Here is a 21,243-nt window from a genome sequence, read left to right on the forward strand (position 1 = left end):
TGTGTTGCTAGTGGAGTAATTGAGGGATTTAGTAGCAATGAATGAGATCCAGACTGAAATATAATTCACTTGTCTTTACTTGATGCAGCATTAATCCATACGAGATACAGCAATAGTCTTGGGTCCCAGCAGGTATTAGCAATGTATGGCAGGGATCAATATCTCTTCTGCTTCTATCATGTGCCTGGAGCCCTCTTGCAGGATTCGTCGTCTGCTTATGGCTCTGTAATATGTGGCAGGAATCTATATCTTCTGCTCTGTCGATCTTCTGCGTTGTATGGGACTGACTAGCTGAGGAGGAATTTGGCTTCTCCTGGTCTCTGGATGTTACTCACAGTTATGCTCACAGGGAATGGTTCTTCCTGGAGTTCTGGAGGTGCTGCTTCTTGCTTGTCACCAGCTGAGGCTAAAGGCTCAGGCTGGGAATGAAGATCTTTGGTCTCAGCCGAGACTCGATCCTGGGTTGGGATCCCTAGAATTGGGAGCTCCTACCATCACAGCCTTCCCCTAGCCGGGGTGGCTGGCACACTAACTTTAACTTCCTTTCCTCCCCATGAGGCAGGACATGGGCCAGCCCACTTCTGCTCATAGAGGGGGGAGCTAAACTGGAATGTACTATTCCAGTCAAGATATGCTAAACTGAACTAAGACCTTGCTAACACATTGCTGCCACCTGCTGGTGTACCTGGAAATTACAGCAAATACATGTAACAGGCTTAGAAAATGCACATTTGTTAGGAATATTAAATAAATCACATTAGATGACAAGGCACATGTTACCAACAAATAGTTGCGGGGAAAAAGAGTTTAGTAACATAACTCTGGGATGTTACAGATTGCTCTGGAGTAGCCCCTAGCAACTACCCTAATGGCTCAATTCTATCCTCACCAACTGAGGCTCTAGTAAAAAACAGGTAGGTGCTTAGACACGCCCCTCCAGAGTATAGCCAGTCAGTGGCACAGTGGATTCGCACCCGCTGATCCGTGACATTGGCCTTTTCAAAAGTTGGGATATATGCAAAGGAAGTTCAGAGATAAGGAGTTGTTATAAATATTCCAATGGAAAAGAGTCAGGATCTGCAGGAAACCAGTGTGCTTCTTTACTGGAGGAATTCAGGTGTAAAATAATGCAGACAATGCACTGGGCTGGCTTCTCCAGTCTCCTCCAGGGAAGAACGTTTCATGCTCAGCAAAGGCCTGAGCTAGCTTTCCCTCTCTCTCAGAAAACTGGCTCTCTAGCCAAAGGCTGGTGGCCCAGGATCTGTGGCTCAGTTGTCCGGCTGGTGACCCAGGATCTGTGGCAAAGTATCCTCATCTCAGCATCTTCTTCTGGTCACTCATGCAGTCTGGCATAGTCTCTTCTACTAAACACTGGTCCGTATGCAGACAACTAAGGGCTCTGACTGCTCTTCTTATGTAAAGTTTCTAGCTGAACTAGAACCTTCTAGAGGCAGGGATGGAGAGGAGACGCACACCCTAAAAAGATACAATATTACAATTTTAGTTTGTTATTGACTTGTATAGAGCTTCTATGCAAGTCTAAGGGAATGCATAAGCAGTTTTTCCCAACATAAACAAGTCTTCAGACATAAAACAGAGCTAAACAAGACAGTCAGAAGGTTAGTGTTCCCTCCAAAACTTTGCATAGGTTGAAAGTCATAAAGTCTCTCAGTATTAGCTGGCTGTCCATAATATGAAACAGTATAAGTATACACAACAATATATACTGTATCACAGTGCAAGTTAACCCTTCAAAGCCAAAGAGTTGATGGCAATAGTAGACAAATGTCCATAGTTCAAAGTAATCTTGTTCTAAGGCACTACAAATGCAACCATGTGTTAGTATAAGAAATTTATGAAAGGCCTTGTTTGATCTAAAGAAGGCTTAAAGGGCTTCTCCAGGACTTAAAAATGGAAGACCTATGTCTAGGATCTGTAGAGGTCCAATACCCCACACCCTGAAAATAGGTGCTGGAACTACAAAGATCCATCCATTGTGCAGTGGACAGAGCTGGTTACTGCACCACAGAAGTGAATGGGAGTAGTGCTCCAGTAACCAGCTCTGTCCACTACACAGTTCTTATTTAGCGGCACACCTACTTCCAAAAGGTCATGAATTGTTAAAAGGGTTTTCGGGGATTTTCATATTGATGGCCTATCTTCAGGATAAGTCACCAATATGAGATCATTGGGGGTCCAACTCCGGGTACTCCCACTAATAAGCTGTTTAAGGAAGACGCGACGCTCACCGGAGCTCCAATGGATGCTACAGGCTCCTTGCAGTTTACCAAGCACAGCTCTATCCATTGGATAACGGCTGATATCGCATCTTAGCCCCATTCACTTGAACGGGAGTGAGTGGTTTCTAGGCCTTGTGACCAACGAACGTGATATCACATGGCCTAGGAAGAGGCCTAAACACTCACGGAGCGCCCAACCTCTTTGAACAGCTGATCAGGAGTCAGGCTCCCACCGATCCACGTATTGGTGACCTGTCCTAAGAATAGACCATCAATTTGAATGTATTGATGACCTTTCTTAAGGATAGACCATCAATATGAAGATCCCTAAGAACTCTTTTAATAATTGTACTGTGTAATCAGACTGTTTTCTAACTTACTTTGTCTTTTAGTTTTTCAACATTGTTAAGATCTCTGCTTGCTGTTTTTTTTACAGTCTATCAGTCTAAAGACTTTTTTGTACACCAAACACAGAAGTGGCATAAATGTCTGTACTGTCCTGAACCCTGGGCTGAAAGTTTTTGCCTAAATTTATACATTACAATAAACCCAACAACTATGTATGCCGCATAGGGTCAGGACAGGTTTTCAAATTCTGAATGTGAGCAGGCTATTCTTCATCTTGAAAAATGACGGGATGAAATACAAATGTTTTTAGAAAGTTGTTTAACCTTTCATTAATGCTACAATGCTTAAACTTTGCTTAAATAAAACCAGAAAACCCCTTTAAAATGTTAATACTATAAGAGTACGGCCACATAGAAGGGGTATGGTACGGATATTCCGATTGTGGGGAAAAAATACTTAGACAATACTTAGACAAAATAGAAAATAATACAAAAAATAATCAATAGGATCAATGTCTATGAGATTTTACTATATCTCGTACACGCACTGGCCCAAATTTACTGAATAAATCTGATCTGGTCTAAACAGCTGATCCAAATTTATGCCATCTACAGCATTAGTAAATCTGGGCGAGTGTATGTATAACACACGTAGAAGACCCATTTGGAAATGATCAGTGGTGTGCATTCTATATATTCACCTTTACAATGCATAGGGTGAAATATGTTGCAAAATCTGTGAAAAATCTCTATGTATATGTGGGTTTTGTCGCATTTTCTGCCATGGAATTGCAGCAGAATCCAAGCTGGAAATTCTGCTGCACTAAATCGACTCTGTGCCACTATACCCTAACAGAAATTACTACTATTGCCATCATTTCAGCACTATTTATTTTAGAATCTTTGCTTTTATTTCCACAAGTATATTATATACATTCTCAAGCTTTCAATTTGCTTGCACAGCCCAGGGCCTTAAACCTGAAAGAGTAGAATGGTCTGTGGAAATGTTGTGTTGTAGACATTGATCATACATGGACGGGGCATGGTCCTGTCCCAAATGTGAAAATGAAAACATAAAGATATAGATTATATATATGAGTCAGATTTTCAAACAGGTCTGGTAGGATTATTATGCTATGACATCACGTGAGATGTGTAAGAAGCAGGAAATGCAGAAAGTGAGTCAGAAAGATGCAATGAGGAAGATGTATAATGGATATTTACTTATAGAACGAAAACAAAAGTCGGGTTATGTATTAATGTTATGATCTTATATTACTTCATCTTTGCAAGGGGGAAGGGCGGGAATTAGGAGATGCACCCAGGGGCGGTCTGGGAACTTAAAGTGGCCCTGGAAAAAAACTAGAAGTGGACCCCATGTTGTAGGTGGGTTCAAATTGACAGACGGTGGGGTCGGCAATACCATAGTAGAGCACAAAATACAATCCTAGCATAACCAAATACAACATATACTGTATACTGCCTAAAAAACTCGGTCTGTGATGGCCATCAATAAGTGCCATGTTCTATCCTCCTCCTGTTCCAGCCCTACCTTCAACATGTTTCCTGGACGTCCCCTATAGTGCCCCAGTAGTATGCTCCCGAGATGGTCAAGAAAAGAAGAAAAAAATATAATGAGCATCAAACCACTAATTACCCGGCCAGCAGCAGTGAGGAGGGCTCGGGCGGCCCCCTGGGTAGTTTCCCTGTAGGCCAATTTTTTATTTTTTATTAACAATAAAATGTTGCTTTGGCCCAAACTTTCTTTTTCACAAGGGATAACAGGAGATCACCCCACAATTTGCTACCCATTTTCTCCTGAATACAGTAACACCCCATTTGTGGTCGTAAAGAGCTCAGAAGGGAAAGAGCAAAGAGCAGCACCTGGATTTGCAGAAATATTTTTGAGACATAACTTTTTAGTTTTTTGATGACTGAGCTGTGTGAGGGCTAAATTTTTTGCAGAACAAACTGTATTTTTTTATTGCTAAACCAAATAAATATTGAATGCCTCCACACTTAAAGATAATATAGAACCATACTTTATTAAGGATGATATCACAAAAAATCTGCAACAGCAGAATATAATACATAGAATTATTACCCAAACAATACATTATTAAGGAATGCTATCAAAAGATACAGCAACATCGTTTTAAGTCATAAAATAAGCAGCAAATGAGAACAAACAGGAGAGAACTAATAGACCCAGAAGGTGACCGAGGGGTCGACCACAACAGAAAACTCTGGTTACAAATAAAATAAAAAATAATGAATGAAAAAAACTGCCAGCGGGAAGCATGTAAAGCAGCATAAAGATAAGCCTGTTTCAATGAAACTAGGTATGGCGGTCACCAAGCTAATAGTAATAGCAAACTAACCAATTGGATGCAAAAATATAATACCAGATGCTGTGCGTATGCCATTTTGGGCAGAGCTTATGATGAAGGATGTCCATATCCGACAGATCAATACCATAGTAACATAGTACATAAGGCCGAAAAAAGACATTTGTCCATCCAGTTCAGCCTGTTATCCTGCAAGTTGATCCAGAGGAAGGCTAACAGGCCGAACTGGATGGACAAATGTCTTTTTTCAGCCTTATGTACTATGTTACTATGGTATTGATCTGTCGGAGATGGACATCCTGTGGACATACCACAGACCGGTTTTCATTTTAATCTAATGCGCAAAATACTTAAGAGGCGGTTCATGATCAGTACGGCACTCCCAGAAGAAGCCTTCGCAGGCGAAACGGTGTTGGGCAGGAGCGGACCGAGGGGCCGACGCACAGCATCTGGTATTATATTTTTGCATGCAATTGGTTAGTTTGCTATTACTATTAGCTTAGGTGCCATGTATTATAAGGGGCCAATTATTGCGTCAGAACCTGGGTCCACTGGAGGATCCTCTGGTACTCTGTGGGGCCAGTCCAACCCTGATTGCTTCCCCTACGTATTTCACTTCTAAAGCATGCAGCTTTGTCAGGGTTTAGGCCATGGAACCCTAGTAACTACATTACTGCTCTCTGTTACCCTGATCGTCTACAGAACCACCACCAATTTCACCACGAGTGGTCTGATCCTGTCAGCAGAAGTCTTTCATAATTCACTTCTGTCAGGCGGACTATTCATGTGCCAAGCTGAAGTGCAAAAAGCTTTACATAGGAAAATATATGAAGAGGCAGCACAGACTATAGCTATGTCCTTATGTCACCTTTATGGACCTGATGTGTGGTCCCGTGGTGGAGTCACAGACCATATTTGCTGCTTTAGACAAAATGGTGTTTGATATGGCTCCTTCGCATGTTAGAAGATTATGGATATACCATTTGAATGTATAACTAGAATGTTGTGGGATGCTTATTATAATCTGCCATAGCTCATTTTTGGTATGGATAGATCATGCTGTGAGATATTCTGAGGGGGTTCATTTGTGAAATCCCTCAGCCACAGTAGTCATTATATAAGGGAAGCTCCACAAGCTTTTACTGGGTTTCACTTTCACACCATGTGAGTTGCCGTATGGATGAAACTTTTTTGCAAACTGCTTCAAAAAATTATAAAAAAAAACATTTTAATTACAATGTAATAAGGATATGTGGTCAGGTTTACTGGGTTCATATGAATAAACAACCTTAGATAAGATTAAGAATAATGTAGCCAAGTCGTCAATGAATAATGTAGCCAAGCCAAATTGTGTTCTCCAATTGCAGGTGATCTAATCTAATTGCAGTTGTCATGAAGCCAAATGCATTGCATTTTGCCGACATCCATTGACAAATAAGGCTTTAAAAAAAGGACATTTTTCAGTAAGAACAAGGAGAATAATGTAGGAAACAACAACTCATGTGTTTTGAATTTATATGCCAACCTGACAGTTCTTGTTTTTTAACCGATTTTGGGTGTTCAATTAGTGCTGAAGTTATTGTCTGCTTTGTTAGAATGGTCCCTTGTCATAGTTATATAACCGGTAAGGTTGGAAAAAGACACAGATCCAACCTACAGTATAATGCTTCACTGTAGAAATGAGCCAATCTGAATCCACCTCATGGGGGGTTTTATTTGCCTTCCTCTGGATCAACACTGTAGTAGAGTCAGTTTTTTCATAAGAAGTGATTTGCCTCATCAGAGTTCTGCACCTGCGACGGGATGTCCCCGAAGCTGAGGATGCCCCCCTGCCGCTTGAACAACAGAGCCAAACATCTTGGCTGGCCCTGACAATCCTGCACCTGCCTCTGCTCCGAGTAGCAGCAAAAGGGCTCTGCTTCTGCTACTGCAGCAGGGACTGTTCAGAACTCTGCTTTATGAGCCAAATTGATTCCTATGAATAGATTTGCTCGTCTCTACCTCTTTGTTGATCTAGAGTAAGAAAAACCCTATGAGGTGGATGCAGAAAGAAAGCCTTCAAATATTTTCCCCACAATAGAGTTTATTTAGAGTTTAGTAGCACCTTGGCCTTCTTTCAGCTTTCCCTACCTCAAGTGACAACATCGGCCATCAGTCATGTGGCCTAGGTGCAGCTCAGCCCCATACAAGTGAATGCTATACAATGTACGGCGCTGTGCTTGGGGAGAAGGGGCAAGGCCACGGCCTTCACAGGAGTGCCGATGCCTTCTCAAACAGCTGATTGGTGATCAGAAACTGATGACCTGTCCAGAGGATAGGTCATTAGTATTTATGTCTCAGAAAACCCTTTTAATTCCTTGAGAACTAAGGGGTGAATGCCTTCTGGACCCAGAGATTTGTCTATTTTAATGTTTTTTTTAAGCGTTACTGGATTTCTTTATGGGTTAGGGCTCATGCACACAGGAGTTACCATTGTTGCGGTCCACGGATTATGGATCTGCAAAACACAGATACCTAGCGCGTGTGTTCTGCATTTTGCGGAATGAAACATCCTGCCCTCTATAGAACTGTCCTATCCTTGTCTGTAAAAAGGACAAGAACAGGACATGTTCTATTTTTTTGCGGGGCCACGGAACAAACATACAGATGCTGACAGCACATGGGTGTGCTGTCCAAATCTTTTGCGGCCCCATTGAAGTGAATGGGTCCGCATTCGACCAAGAAAAAATGCGGATGCGGACAAAAAACACGATCATGTGCATGAGCCCTTAAACAGATCATATTTTAATGGAGAATTAACATTATACCTAAACATGTCCCATGTCATTGGCTGTTCCTACGTGTTCTCCAGTAGAGAGAAAGGTATTTAATAGATTGGCATTTTCCTCATCCTACTCCACCATTACACTCAGATTATTTTTAGAGGGCCACCACTATCAGTTTTAACTTGTATTATTAATGTAATTGAAGAATATTTAAAGACAAGGACCTAGCGAGCAGCTGTATAATGCAGGAGAGGATCTCCAGAGCACGGGATGCTTTTTGTAACAGTTCTCCATTTTGGCCGAAAGATGCACATCCTAAATACTGTAGGAGACTCCCCTCCATGATCTTAGAATTTCCTAATAGAATATATGAACATGGGCTTTCTAAACTAGGCATCCCCTTTGAGGACATATATGTTACTGAAGCTGTTTAACTGTTTTCCTTAAGAAATGTTTGACTATGAACTTTCACATATGTCCAAATGTACTTTACCACTTACATGTGGCCCAAAATTACAATTAAAGTGGTTCCCCAGGATTTTTATATTGATGGCTTGTCCTTAGCATAGGTCATCAATATCCACCAGAGCAACACCCACATAGTGCTTTTTGGCTTATGCTAGGTGGATTTCTAGGCTATTTTAGACCTTTTGATGCAATAACCTGATGAATGAACATCAAAGGAGCAGCCTATAGTCAAATAAAATATTATTGCTCAGTGCCACAACATTATCCATTTCTATTGACTTCCCTGGTGTGTGAAGGTCCATATCAGAGTCAGTTATACTATAGATCACTTTTTCATTGTTACACACATTATACGGATCAATAAATTCTTATGTGCTCTCCAACCTGTAGAAAAACTACAACTTTTTCTCATGTGAATGTTTTTGTTCTGCACAGATGTACTCTCAATACTATCTATCAGAAAACCTTCAGAACTGATGCAAAACTCAATGTTTTTTTTCTTTTTTCCTAGCATCTGGCAACATTTTTGATGGATAATAATGATGCCCTCGGCACTGTAGAAGATACCATAAAGCGATTATTTCAGCTGGAATCGAAGGACAAGATCTGGGCCCAGGAGATGGTTTTTCAAGTAATGAACACATCAATCAGCCTTCTAGACTCTGGAACTCAGGTATCTTGTTCTCTACATACCATCCACAAATAATATAAATATAGGCACCTTGTTAGCAGAAGATGTTAACTGTTTAACAAAATATATAAGGATTGACACTGTTTTCTCTTTTATGACAGGAAGAACTGGAAAATTTTCCCCTCTCCATAGTCCAACACTGCCGTAGCATTCAAGGTCCTCATCGCTATCCTCACCTGCTTCTTCTAGTATGTCAAGAGCCTGAACAAAACAAACCTGATGTACATTTCTTCAACTGTGAGATGGAGGTAAGTGGAACAAATAAAGAATAATACTTTCCAGAAAATGATATGCACCATACAACACAATCTTTTTTTTGCATAAGACAAATAAAAATGAAGATTGACGAATATCATTATTCTTCTACCTGGAGCTAGGATACTTGATCTACCAGTCATTGCATCTTAACACACCCATAGCTTTAGACTTACACTGCGTCTATCTATAAAGGGAGACAATATATTTCCTGGAGCTCTCATAGGTCCAAAAATTGGACTCTGTATGTACAGGAAAAATATCTCATATTCATGTTCATACTGAGCCTACCCAGCAGTGTACATAGACCATGCTGGTCCCATCAGATATTCTGTATGGCCTCTGTGCTTTGTGGCTCAAGCTCTGTCCACTCTTAAATGGAATCTGTCACCATGGTTCTGGACTATTACCTGCACATAAGGAGTCCAGATCACTATTATTTATTTTACTACTGACCCCCGGTCACTCACTGTCAGCACTGAAAGCTGCACTAACATAATAGAGAGGACTCCAGTGTGCATGTATTACTGCAGATAATCGTCCAAGATCCTGGTGACAGATTCCATTTAAACCGATGATTATTCATTGATAGTGTTGATCGAGCACCAAAGTGCTCTGGTGCTCGAGTAGAACACCTCGGGATGCTCGGGTGCTCTACAGAGAACCCAAGCACAATGGAAGAGCATTAAACCAGGCACCACCTGCTCTGAAGAGGGGAGGGGGTCTGGTTCATAGGAAAAGGTCAGAAATTGATGGAAACACCACTGAAATGGTTCGGAAACAGCATGGGGAGGATGTCTGGATGCATCTTGGACTCCCAGGTCGCTGCTGGGAACAATGTTTTCCGAAAAGTACGTCACTGACAATAATACGCACAAAATCGAAGATAAAATCGATTTTAGAGGAAAAATGGTTAGGAAACATTCTTTCCTGTATCTTTACTTGTATATAAAGTGCAAGTGCTGCCAAAAATTACAAAGAAGAGGCACTCCGATACAACCTATATATCACATAAAGGAGGGCCTCATTCACATTGTGGTACAATTGTTCAGGTAGTGGGACTCCTACACTCATACAGCCTATGCACTAAGTGAAAGGGCTGCCAAAAATTACAAGGAACCGGCACTCCAATACACCCTTTATTACACATAAAGGAGGGCATCATCATACACACCCTTGAAAAATTATGATTGATGGCTTGCTGGTGACCCTCAAAAACATTAGGAGCAAGGGCCTGCTGGGGACCATCTAAAACATTAGGGGTGAGGGTCTGCTGCTGAGCTGATCCTCTAAAACATTAGGGGTGAGGGTCTGCTGCTGAGCTGATCCTCTAAAACATTAGGGGTGAGGGTCTTCTGCTGATCTGACCATCTAAAACATTAGGGGCGAGGGCCTGCTGCTGATCTGACCCTCTAAAACATTAGGGGTGAGGGCCTGCTGCTGATCTGACCATCTAAAACATTAGGGGCGAGGGCCTGCTGCTGATCTAACCATCTAAAACATTAGGGGCGAGGGCCTGCTGGTGACCCTCTAAAACATTAGGGGCGAGGGCCTGCTGCTGATCTGACCATCTAAAACATTAGGGGTGAGGGCCTGCTGGTGACCTCTAAAACATTAGGGGTGAGGGTCTGCTGCTGAGCTGACCTGCTAAAACATTAGGAGCGAGGGCAGCCTAATAGTGTTGAGCGCGAATATTCAAATTGCAATTTTTTTTCTCGAATATCGCAATTTCGAGATTTCGCAAATATTTTGAATATCGTTAGTTTTTTTTAAATTGTTATATTTTTTTCTTTCCCACTTCCCTAAAGTTGTTCTTACCTGTCCTTTGGATTCCTGGCTTCCTGGCTGCTCCAGTCAGTGCCCGTTGCCGCTTCTGCCGACTTCTGTGCTCATGGAGCGTCCCCATCACCATGGGAACGTCTCCATATACTAGAATGTACTGTCGGATTTGAGAATTACGTTGAAATCGCAATTCGATTAATTCAAGTTATAATAATCGGCCCTCCAGCTGTTGCAAAACTACAACTCCCAGCATGCCCGAACAACCTACAGCTATCAGCCTACAGCAGGGCATTGTGGGAGTGATAGTTTTACAACAGCTGGAGGGCCGCAGGTTGAGCATGTCTGGTGTAAGGCATACCCTTTTACATGATAAAATACTGGCAGCCACCACTAGGGGAGCTTATTGCATACTGCTTATGTATCCAATTTAATATTAAAACAGTCTGCAGTAATCTCCCCCTAGTGGTGGTTGCAAGCTGACTAGAATATTTATCTGCTAAGGCTATGTTTATGGAGTGGATTTAGGACCAATTTAGATCAGACCCCAAAGATGATGTTCAACATCCAAGTGTCTATTGTTAGGGGGGACGTCGGAAATACCACTACAGCCAATCACTGGCATAATTCAGTTTTACATGTATTTCCTAAACAATAGACAGTTGTTTAATACACATACAGATAAAATACTGTAGGTAGCCCTATAGGTAAGTCTTTCTCACAAGCTGCAATTACAGTACAGTATGTCAATTAATGCTCAGATGTATAAAAATAGAGAAGTGCAAAGTGACTTTAGAAATACCATATTTCACTTTTCACATAGTACCGTACATAATTATAGCAGTTATATGGCTTCATTCCATATTTAGCAAGCAATAAAAGCCTATTTTTATACTACTAGAGAAAGGCTGTTTGATGTGCGCTGTAATCATTATATCATAGGCTGAAGATGACAGTGTTATGTAGGCTTTTTGGTTCTACACCCTTACATTTATTCTGAGCACGTAATTACTGAATATTTGTAATATATGGGCTTTATATGTAAGGGCTTTCCTTATAGGCCGTCTTCTTAACGTCTCCCATTGTAAATTCAGTATGCAATTTATAGTAAAGACAAAAGTGATCATTTCACCTGAATACTGCGGATGAAGACTCAGTGCAGGAACACAGGGCTGACCCCCAGGAGCAGATATCCAAAAAAGCATAGTAGTTCAGCACTCGATAAAACTGCAACTTTATTGATGTTGAGGACAGAATTTATATTGACCTTTAAAGGGGTTATCCAGGAATTACTATTGATAACCTATCATCTGGATAGTTGGCCATCAATATCAGATATAGGCCTGGGCTTGACTCCTGAGACCCCCATTTTTAGCTGTAAGAAAAGGCAGCAGCTCCATGAGCGCCGTGGCCTCTTCCTAGGCCATGTGATATCACTGTACATCGGTCGAATGGCCAAGTTGCAGCTTATCCCCATTCAAGTCAAAGGGCCTGAGCTGCAATACCAAGCACAGCCACTATACAATGTACGTCACTGTGCTTGAAAACTTGCCAGCTGTGCTCAGCAGAGCTCCGGTAAGTGCGGTGGCTCCCTGAAATGGCTCATTGGCGGGGGTGCCAGGACTCAGACCCCCAACAATATTATAATGATTTAATGCCTGCTAGGGCTGACTCTGCTGATTAGTAGCTTACTTTTCTTCCACCAATCCATTTTTGCATTGGAGGAGAAATATCTAGTTTTAGAAATATGCAAATTAGAACTTATGGGCACTGAGGGTGGGCTCTAGCACCTTGGCTCTTCTGCTTCCCAGGATACTCCCCTATCCACTTCATTGGAGAAGGTGTCTAGGTGGAGGCGGTAGTGTCTGGGGAAGCAAAGCGGAAGAGCTAAGGTGCACTGAATGGCTAGGGTCCACTCTCAGTGCACTTAAGGCCTAATTTGCATATTTAAAAAACTTATATCTCCTAAATGCACAGAGGATTGGGGGAAGGGACGCATGTTATTAAAAAGCAGGGTCAACCCTACTAGGCATTATAGCTGGATCAAGAGGTCTAAAACTAAAATAATGATGATGGTACACACTCTTTACCTCGCAACCAAATTCCACATCATTACTCTCTACGTTTTTTCATTTTTCTTTTAAACATGAACCCCACCCTAAATCATGTTCTGAATTTGTTCTGAAACCAAGAAACCCATAATCCTTTTCATCACTATTGATGATGATTGACTTAAAGGGGTTTATTATAATAGCTCTCAAGATATCTGATTGTGGAGGTCCAACACCCGGGAACCCCTCCGATCAGCTGTTTGAAGAGCACTCCACCAACACAGCGCCCTACATTGTGTAGTGGCTGTGCTTGGTACTGCAATTCAGGCAAATTCACTTGAATGGGACTGAGCTGCTCCTGGATAACGTGACCAATGAATGTGATGTCACTGGTCTAGGGAGGTCTAGGAAGAGGCCACAGCTGATCGTCGGAGATCACGGGAGTCAGACTGCCACTGATCAAATATCCTGAGGATTAAAATCTCAGAAAACCCCTTTAACTAGTGTGTTGTACAGATGATATTGAACACTATTTTGCTAAACAACTTTTAGATGCTGTAGTTGACCTTTCAATGCTTTACGTTCACAGGCTGAACTGGTTCACGCAGATATAGAAAGTGCGCTTGTGGACATTAAACATGGCAAAAAAATGCGACTACAGACCCTCAAGTAAGTATCATATGAAATGTTATCAATCATTGCGTCTCATCGGTTTTGATTAAAACTATTCGCCAATACTACTGTATACGTTCACATTTTATTTTCGGTATTGATAAGTGCATGTAGTACATTTAAAAAATACTAAATTCCTAAAAATGCAGTCTGTGATGGAAATTCTGAAATTCTCATTCAATAACATTTCCACCACCTCACAGCAGCCGAAGCTGATCATACATGGTGAAATATTACTGAAGGTCCAATAAGTTCACAGAATTAGAAGCACATCATTAAAAAGGCTATCTGCCCCCCCCCCCCCTCCTTCCCAGAACAGTGCCGCTCTTGGATGTGTCTGGTATTGCACATTAAAGGGGTTGTTCACCTTTGGGGGCGTTTCAGCCAGACTCTCTCATGTGGCCAGACATGTGAAGGGAAGCATAGTTACCTGCTCCCCACCTCCGGGTTCTAGCTTATTCGGTCCCCCTCCGCTGCTGCCTCACTCCAGTGTCCGTGTGTCAACATGTAGTTTCATGCAGGTCACGTGACCTCTGCAGCTAGTACGTGGCCCAGTAATGTGACAAATGGGGGACACTTCAGTGGCCACATGACCCGTGTCAAACAGGATGTTGACATGTGGAGACCAGCGCGAGGCAGCAGTGGTGGGGGTACCGAAACAGCTAGAACCCAATAGGGAGGGAGAAGGTAAGTAGCAGGTTCGGCGACATTTGAGGGGGCCTAGCATAAAGGCCCCAGAAGGTGAACAGCCCCTTTAAAGTGGGTGCAATTCAAAGCACAACACATGGACAAGAGTGGCACTCCTTCTAAGGGAGGGGGAGCAGACTCCTTTCTTCAAATCATAGATAACCCCACTTTTGTACACATTTTTGTATTTTTTATCACATTTCACAGTGGCAAAAATGTTCTCTATCTTTACACCCTGAACAAACTGCTGCTATTTTCAGAGCTTTAACATAGTCATTAATATACAATTATCAGTGAGTGTAGTCAAATCTTGGAAGAACGCTCTAAAAATTGCTTTCGTATGGACAGAAATAGTCACAGAAATAGTCTGTCATGCTATGGTCTCACCCTTGGTTGTGTATCACCTGCACATAAGGACTTTAGCCCAAAAGAAAGCTGCAAACGTCAGGCATGGTGGTAAATATGTGATACACAGTACAAATATAAGATTTATTACACAATGTTATAAACACAGTAAAAGGCTTGCTCTGCAGCGCTTTATATTCGTTTTCTTGCCAGTTTTATATATGTTTAGGGAAACGTGCAATCGTCCTGCAATAAGTTATGGCTTCATTTTTTTAACGTTTCAACCAGAACAGCTGAACAGTTCATAGAGAACAGCACAAAATATAAGCCTTCCAGAAAACTACTCTGAACGAGGATGTGTATGTCACCTTTGCGGCTACTTTATGACATATAATAGATCATATTTCTAATATACATTTAATATAGACAATGTAAGGTTCTGCACCTTGGAAGAGAAAATGCATGTCACCATTACCTGCTAAATGGGAGCAAACTGGATAATATTGACCGTGAGAAGGATTTGGGTATTGTAAAAAAAAGTAGGGTGAACTACTAGCCACCAATGTCAGGCGGCTGCAGCCAAAGCTAATAAGGTGATGGGGTGTATCAAAAGGGGCACAAGATGAGAACATAGCGCTACTGCTTTCCAAGTCACTAGTCAGACCTCACATGGAGTCTTGTGAGCAGTATTGGGCACCAGTGTACAAAATCAATGGCTGGACTGGAGCACGTTCAAAGGTAGCCAAATAAAGTAGTAAATGGACTGTGTGGTCAGCAGTATCTGGAAAAGGTGGTCCTTTTTGTTTGAAAGAGGATCCGTATTTTTCGCTTTTTAAGACGCACCGGCCCATACGCCCCTAGTTGCCCGAATAGGACAATAAGAAAAAATATTTTTTATTAGACCTCAGGTCAGACCAGCAATCAGACCCCCAATATTAATCAGACCTCAGATCACAAGTCCAATCATATCCCCAATGTTAATAAGACCCCAATAAGACCTCAGATCAGACCCACAATCAGACCTCAGTTCACACCTGAAAGTGAATGACCTCAATCAGACCTCAAATATGAGCCCCAATATAAATAAGACCCAATTCAGACCTCAGATCAGACCCCCAGTCTCAAATCAGCCCCCCATGCCTCATTTGATCAGCCCCCAGTCTCATATTAGCCCCCATTGCCTCTTTATCAGCCCCTATTGTCTCTTGATCAGCCCCTATTGCCTCTTGATCAGCCCCCATTGCCTTTTGATCAGCCCCCATTGCCTCTTTATCAGCTCCCATTGCCTCTGATGACAAAATAAAAAATCCACTTATCTCTCCTGCTCCCAGACACCACCGCTCCTCACCTACATCGTGATCCTCTTCATCTTGCTTCCGGCTGTGCTGTGAACCTGCGCGCACAGCGTGAGGTCACAGAGCGCCCTCACTCTGTGCACAGCCTTCACAGCCGAGGACCAGGAAGCGGTGAGTACAGAGCCTTCACCGCTTCCTGGTCCTTCGATACTAATGAGTGCTTCCATAATGGAAGCGCTCATTAGTATTCACCCCATAAGATGCAGGGGCATTTTTCCCTCACTTTAGGGGGGCAAAAACGGTGTCTTATGGGGCAAAAAATATGTTAATCACTATGTCTACATATTTCACAAGTCAGTACAGAGACATATCTATACCCAGGATTGTAACTATAGCAAGGGGACATCCTCTACATTAAGAGGGAAAGTGCTTTCTACACCAACACAGAAAGGGATTCTTTACAGTAAGAGCGGTGAGATGGTGGAATGCTCTACCACAGTATGTTCTCATGGTTAAAAGGGCATTCCCGTCATAAAATATTACAAGTTTATATGTACTAGATTACAGTAGGTGGGTTTTTGATCCTAGGATTTATTCTGATTGTGATACTTGTAGTGGAGAAGTAATTTTTCATCAAGATTAGGTTTTTGCCTTCATCTCAATTAACATTATAGGAGAATAGGTTGAACTACATAATGGACTGGTCCAAAGATTTGGCATACCTCTATAGGAACATACAGATAATGTATATCTCATTTATATGGACAAGCATATATAATCAAACTGTAGCCAAGCACCTTCAGCACCAGCTCTTGTCTCATAGAGCTTTTAATTAGAATGTAAGTTCCAGTCTAGTGCTCACTATACGAACTGAACTTCTGAACTTGCCTTTGTTGCCTTATTCTATAGGATTAACCAAGAGAGGATCAATCAAAGAGAATCAATCCTTCCTCCTGCCACCGCGCCAAAGCCCGTCAGAGATAGCAAGAACCGTGTAATTTCCCCATCTTCAGGAAGTGAGATTGGTAAGGATGTATATATTCTATGGGCATCATACCGTGCCAAATCTCGTTCATGACTATAGTGTATCACCAAATCAGTCATACTTTATAAACCTCAGTTACACCAAATTTATTAACGACATGCATTATATTTTGGCATAAAATATTGATGAACAGGATTAAAAAAGAGAAAAATGTCTAAAAGTCAAGTAAGTTGCAACAAATTTATCTCGACATAAAAGGCACTTTTATTAACCCCTTCATGAACAGACAATTTACAGTTTTTTCATTTTTGTTTTTTTACTCCCGGCCTTCCCAAAACCATAACTTTTTTATTTTTCCATTCGCATAGCCGTATAAGGGCTTGTTTTTTGTTGGACAAGTTGTACTTTCTAATGGCACCATTTACGGTTGCATATAATATAGCGGGGAGAGGGAAAAATTCCAAATAAACTCGTTTCCTATGAGGTAAAACTGACCTGTTATGTTCATTCTCTGGGTCAGTATGATTATAACGATAGCACATACAGTTGCAAGAAAAAGTATGTGAACCCTTTGGAATGATATGGATTTCTGCACAAATTGGTCATAAAATGTGATCTGATCTTCATCTAAGTCACAACAATAGACAATCACAGTCTGCTTAAACTAATAACACACAAAAAATGAAATGTTATCATGTTTTTATTGAACACGCCATGTAAACATTCACAGTGCAGGTGGAAAAAGTATGTGAACCTTGGATTTAATAACTGGTTGAACCTCCTTTGGCAGCAATAACTTCAACCAAACGTTTCCTGTAGTTGCAGATCAGACGTGCACAACGGTCAGGAGTAATTCTTGACCATTCCTCTTTACAGAATTGTTTCAGTTCAGCAATATTCTTGGGATGTCTGGTGTGAATCTCTTTCTTGAGGTCATGGCACAGCATCTCAATCTGATTGAGGTCAGGACTCTGACTGGGCCACTCCAGAAGGCGTGTTTTGTTCTGTTTAAGCCATTCTGTTGTTGATTTACATCTATGCTTTGGGTCGTTGTCCTGTTGTGACACCTATCTTCTGTTGAGCTTCAGCTGGTGGACAGATGGCCTTAGGTTCTCCTGCAAAATGTCTTGATAAACTTGGGAATTCATTTTTCCTTCGATGATAGCAATCCGTCCAGGCCCTGATGCAGCAAAGCAGCCCCAAACCATGATGCCCCCACCACCATACTTAGGCCCCTTTCACACGGGCGAGTTTTCCGTGCGGGTGCGATGCGTGCGGTGAACGCACTGCACCCGCACTTAATCCTGACCCATTCATTTCTATGGGACTGTGCACACGAGCGGTGATTTTCACGCATCACTTGTGCGTTGCGTGAAAATCGCAGCATGCTCCTCTTTGTGCATTTTTCACGTAACGCAGGCCCTATAGAAATGAATGGGGTTGCGTGAAAATCGCATGCATCCGCAAGCAAGTGCGGATGCGGTGCGATTTTCACGCATGGGTTCTAGGTGACAGTCTATTCACTGTATTATTTTCCCTTATAACATGGTTATAAGGGAAAATAATAGCATTCTGAATACAGAATGCTTAGTATAATAGTGCTGGAAGGGTTAAAAATAATAAAAAAGTTAACTCACCTTCTCCTCTTGTTCGGGTAGATGCCGGTCTGTTCTTTAGCTGTGGGCTGAAGGACCTGTGGTGATGTCAGATCACATGCTCCATCACCATGGTGATGGACCATGTGATTGGAGCATGTGATCTGACGTCACCTCAGGTCATTCAGCCCACAGCTAAAGAACAGACCGGCATCTACCCGAACAAGAGGAGAAGGTGAGTTAACTTTTTTATTATTTTTAACCCTTCCAGCACTATTATACTAAGCATTCTGTATTCAGAATGCTATTATTTTCCCTTATAACCATGTTATAAGGGAAAATAATACAATCTTCAGAACATCAATCCCAAGCCCGAACTTCTGTGAAGAAGTTCGGGTTTGGGTACCAAACATGCGCGATTTTTCTCACGCGAGTGCAAAACGCATGACAATGTTTTGCACTCGCGCGGAAAAATCGCGCATTTTCCCGCAACGCACCCGCCTCTTATCCGGGCAAAAAACATGACGCCCGTGTGAAAGAGGCCTTACAGTTGTGATGAGGTTTTGATGTTGGTGTGCTGTACCTCTTTTTCTCCACACATAGTGTTGTGTGTTTCTTCCAAACAGCTCAACTTTGGTTTCATCTGTCCACAGAATGTTTTGCCAGTACTGCTGTGGAACATCCAGGTGCTCTTGTGCAAACTGTAAACTTGCAGCAATGTTTTTTTTGCACAGCAGTGGCTTCCTCTGTAGTATGCTCCCATGAAATCCATTCTTGTGTAGTGTTTTACGTATCGTAGATTCGCTAGCAGGATTCTTCTTCACCTCATTGAGCAGTCTGTGCTGTGCTCTTTCAGTCATCTTTACAGGACGGCCACTCCTAGGGAGAGTAGCAGCAGTGCTGAACTTTCTCCATTTATAGACCATTTGTCTTACCGTGGACTGATGAACAGCAAGGCTTTTGGAGATACTTTTATAACCCTTTCCAGCTTTATGCAAGTCAACAATTCTTAATCGTAGGTCTTCTAAGAGCTCTTTTGTGCGAGGCATCATTCACATCAGGCAATGCTTCTTGTGAAAAGCAAACCCAGAACCGGTGTGTGTTTTTTATCGGGCAGGGCAGCTGTAACCAACACCTCCAATCTCATCTCATTGATTGGACTCCAGTTGGCTGACACCTCACTCCAATTAGCTCTTGGAGATGTTATTAGTCTAGGGGTTCACATACTTTTTCCACCTGCACTGTGAATGTTTACATGGTGTGTTCAATAAAAACATGGCAACATTTAATTCTTTGTGTGTTATTAGTTTAAGCAGACTGTGATTGTCTATTGTTGTGACTTAGATGAAGATCAGATCACATTTTATGACCAATTTGTGCAGAAATCCATATCATTCCAAAGGGTTCACATACTTTTTCTTGCAGCTGTATGTATAATTTTTCTTGGAAAAAAACTTTGAAATTTTTTCTTCTTCTTTGTATTGCCTTATTCTGACCTCCATAACTTTTTTATGTTTTTATTTTTATGTGTAAAGAGCTGTCTAAGTTCCACAGTATCATATGTACTTTACATTGATATCATGGAGTATGTATGACTTTTTGATAATCTTTGATTTCATTTTTTGTCGGAGGGGAAGCGACCAAAAACAGGAAATTGGTCATATTCTGCCTTTTTTTTTCTGTTTTGCTGTTTTCCGTATGGGATAAATATTTTTTATATTTTAATAGTATAGGCATTTTTGCAGGTGATAATGCCCATTATGTTTATTTTAATTGTTTATGCATTTTTAATTTAATTTTGGAGAAAGGGGGTGATTTGAATTTTTATATTTTTTTATATTTTTGAAAACTTGGGACCTTGAACAAACTATGATCAGATTGCTTCTCTCACTGTGTTCCTATGGAGCCCTGCCACAGGTTTGAGCCTGAACCTCGCTAGGGTTAGCTGACACACAGCCAGGAGCGCACACTCCTGGTTTTTGACCTCCCAGATGCCGTGGTCAAAACAGCAGACACCCAGCAGCTATGGCGCCCGCTGTACTCACAAGCGGACACCATCTTTAAATACCCAACCGCCAACGTATATATATTTGTTAGGCAGTCAGGAACAGTTTAATTTGGTACAACCTGCAGCATTTTTATCATGCTGTAAAAAGACAGTGTCATGGACTTATCTGGCAGTGCTCTTGTTGCAAGCCCTGTCCCTCCATGGTAGTGCTGACAGCGTGTTCAGGGAACAGTGGTATTGGGCCAATCAGGCACGGTTCCAGCATTACGTGCTTCCTTCCAGAGGGAGATTTAAACAGGTGCCTGCTGGGCATAGGTGCCTGTAATTGTTGTTTCTGCATCAGTAGCTTTTGTTACTACTCTCTGGTTTTCTGGTTATCTGACTTTGAGTTTTCATGACCTGACTCTAATTCTGTCTCAGATTTGCTAAAGACGTTTACTCCTGATTTTGACACAGCTTGGTACTGTGTGTGGGACTATGTTTTTATTTCTGTTGCTGCTTTCTGACCTGTCTCTCTGGCCCTTCCTTCCTGGTTATGCCCTGTGCACTTAGTCAGAACAGGGATCACCGCCAAGTTGGGTGCCACTATCTAGGGTGGATCATCCCAGTGGTGTGGGTGGAATTCAGGGATGCACTGTTACTTACCGCTCATTACACGCGCATTCTAAGACACCAGTGTTAAATCTCCATTCTTCTTGGCATCTGTGCTGTC

General features: G+C 41.8%; 1 protein-coding gene across 1 annotated transcript in view; it reads left to right on the forward strand.

Annotated features, from left to right (window-relative positions):
• The first annotated feature begins 3,738 nt into the window (after positions 1–3,738).
• EPS8L2 (EPS8 like 2) overlaps positions 3,739–21,243 on the forward strand; it is a 39,900-nt gene continuing 22,395 nt past the window's right edge. The window contains exons 1-5 of the mRNA XM_044274959.1: positions 3,739–3,765; positions 8,680–8,841; positions 8,961–9,107; positions 13,534–13,613; positions 16,853–16,968. Coding sequence (XP_044130894.1) covers positions 3,739–3,765; positions 8,680–8,841; positions 8,961–9,107; positions 13,534–13,613; positions 16,853–16,968 — 532 coding nt within the window. The remainder of the gene's footprint in view (positions 3,766–8,679; positions 8,842–8,960; positions 9,108–13,533; positions 13,614–16,852; positions 16,969–21,243) is intronic.

The sequence above is a fragment of the Bufo gargarizans genome, unplaced genomic scaffold, assembly GCF_014858855.1.
Source record: "Bufo gargarizans isolate SCDJY-AF-19 unplaced genomic scaffold, ASM1485885v1 original_scaffold_2171_pilon, whole genome shotgun sequence".
Taxonomy (NCBI): domain Eukaryota; kingdom Metazoa; phylum Chordata; class Amphibia; order Anura; family Bufonidae; genus Bufo; species Bufo gargarizans.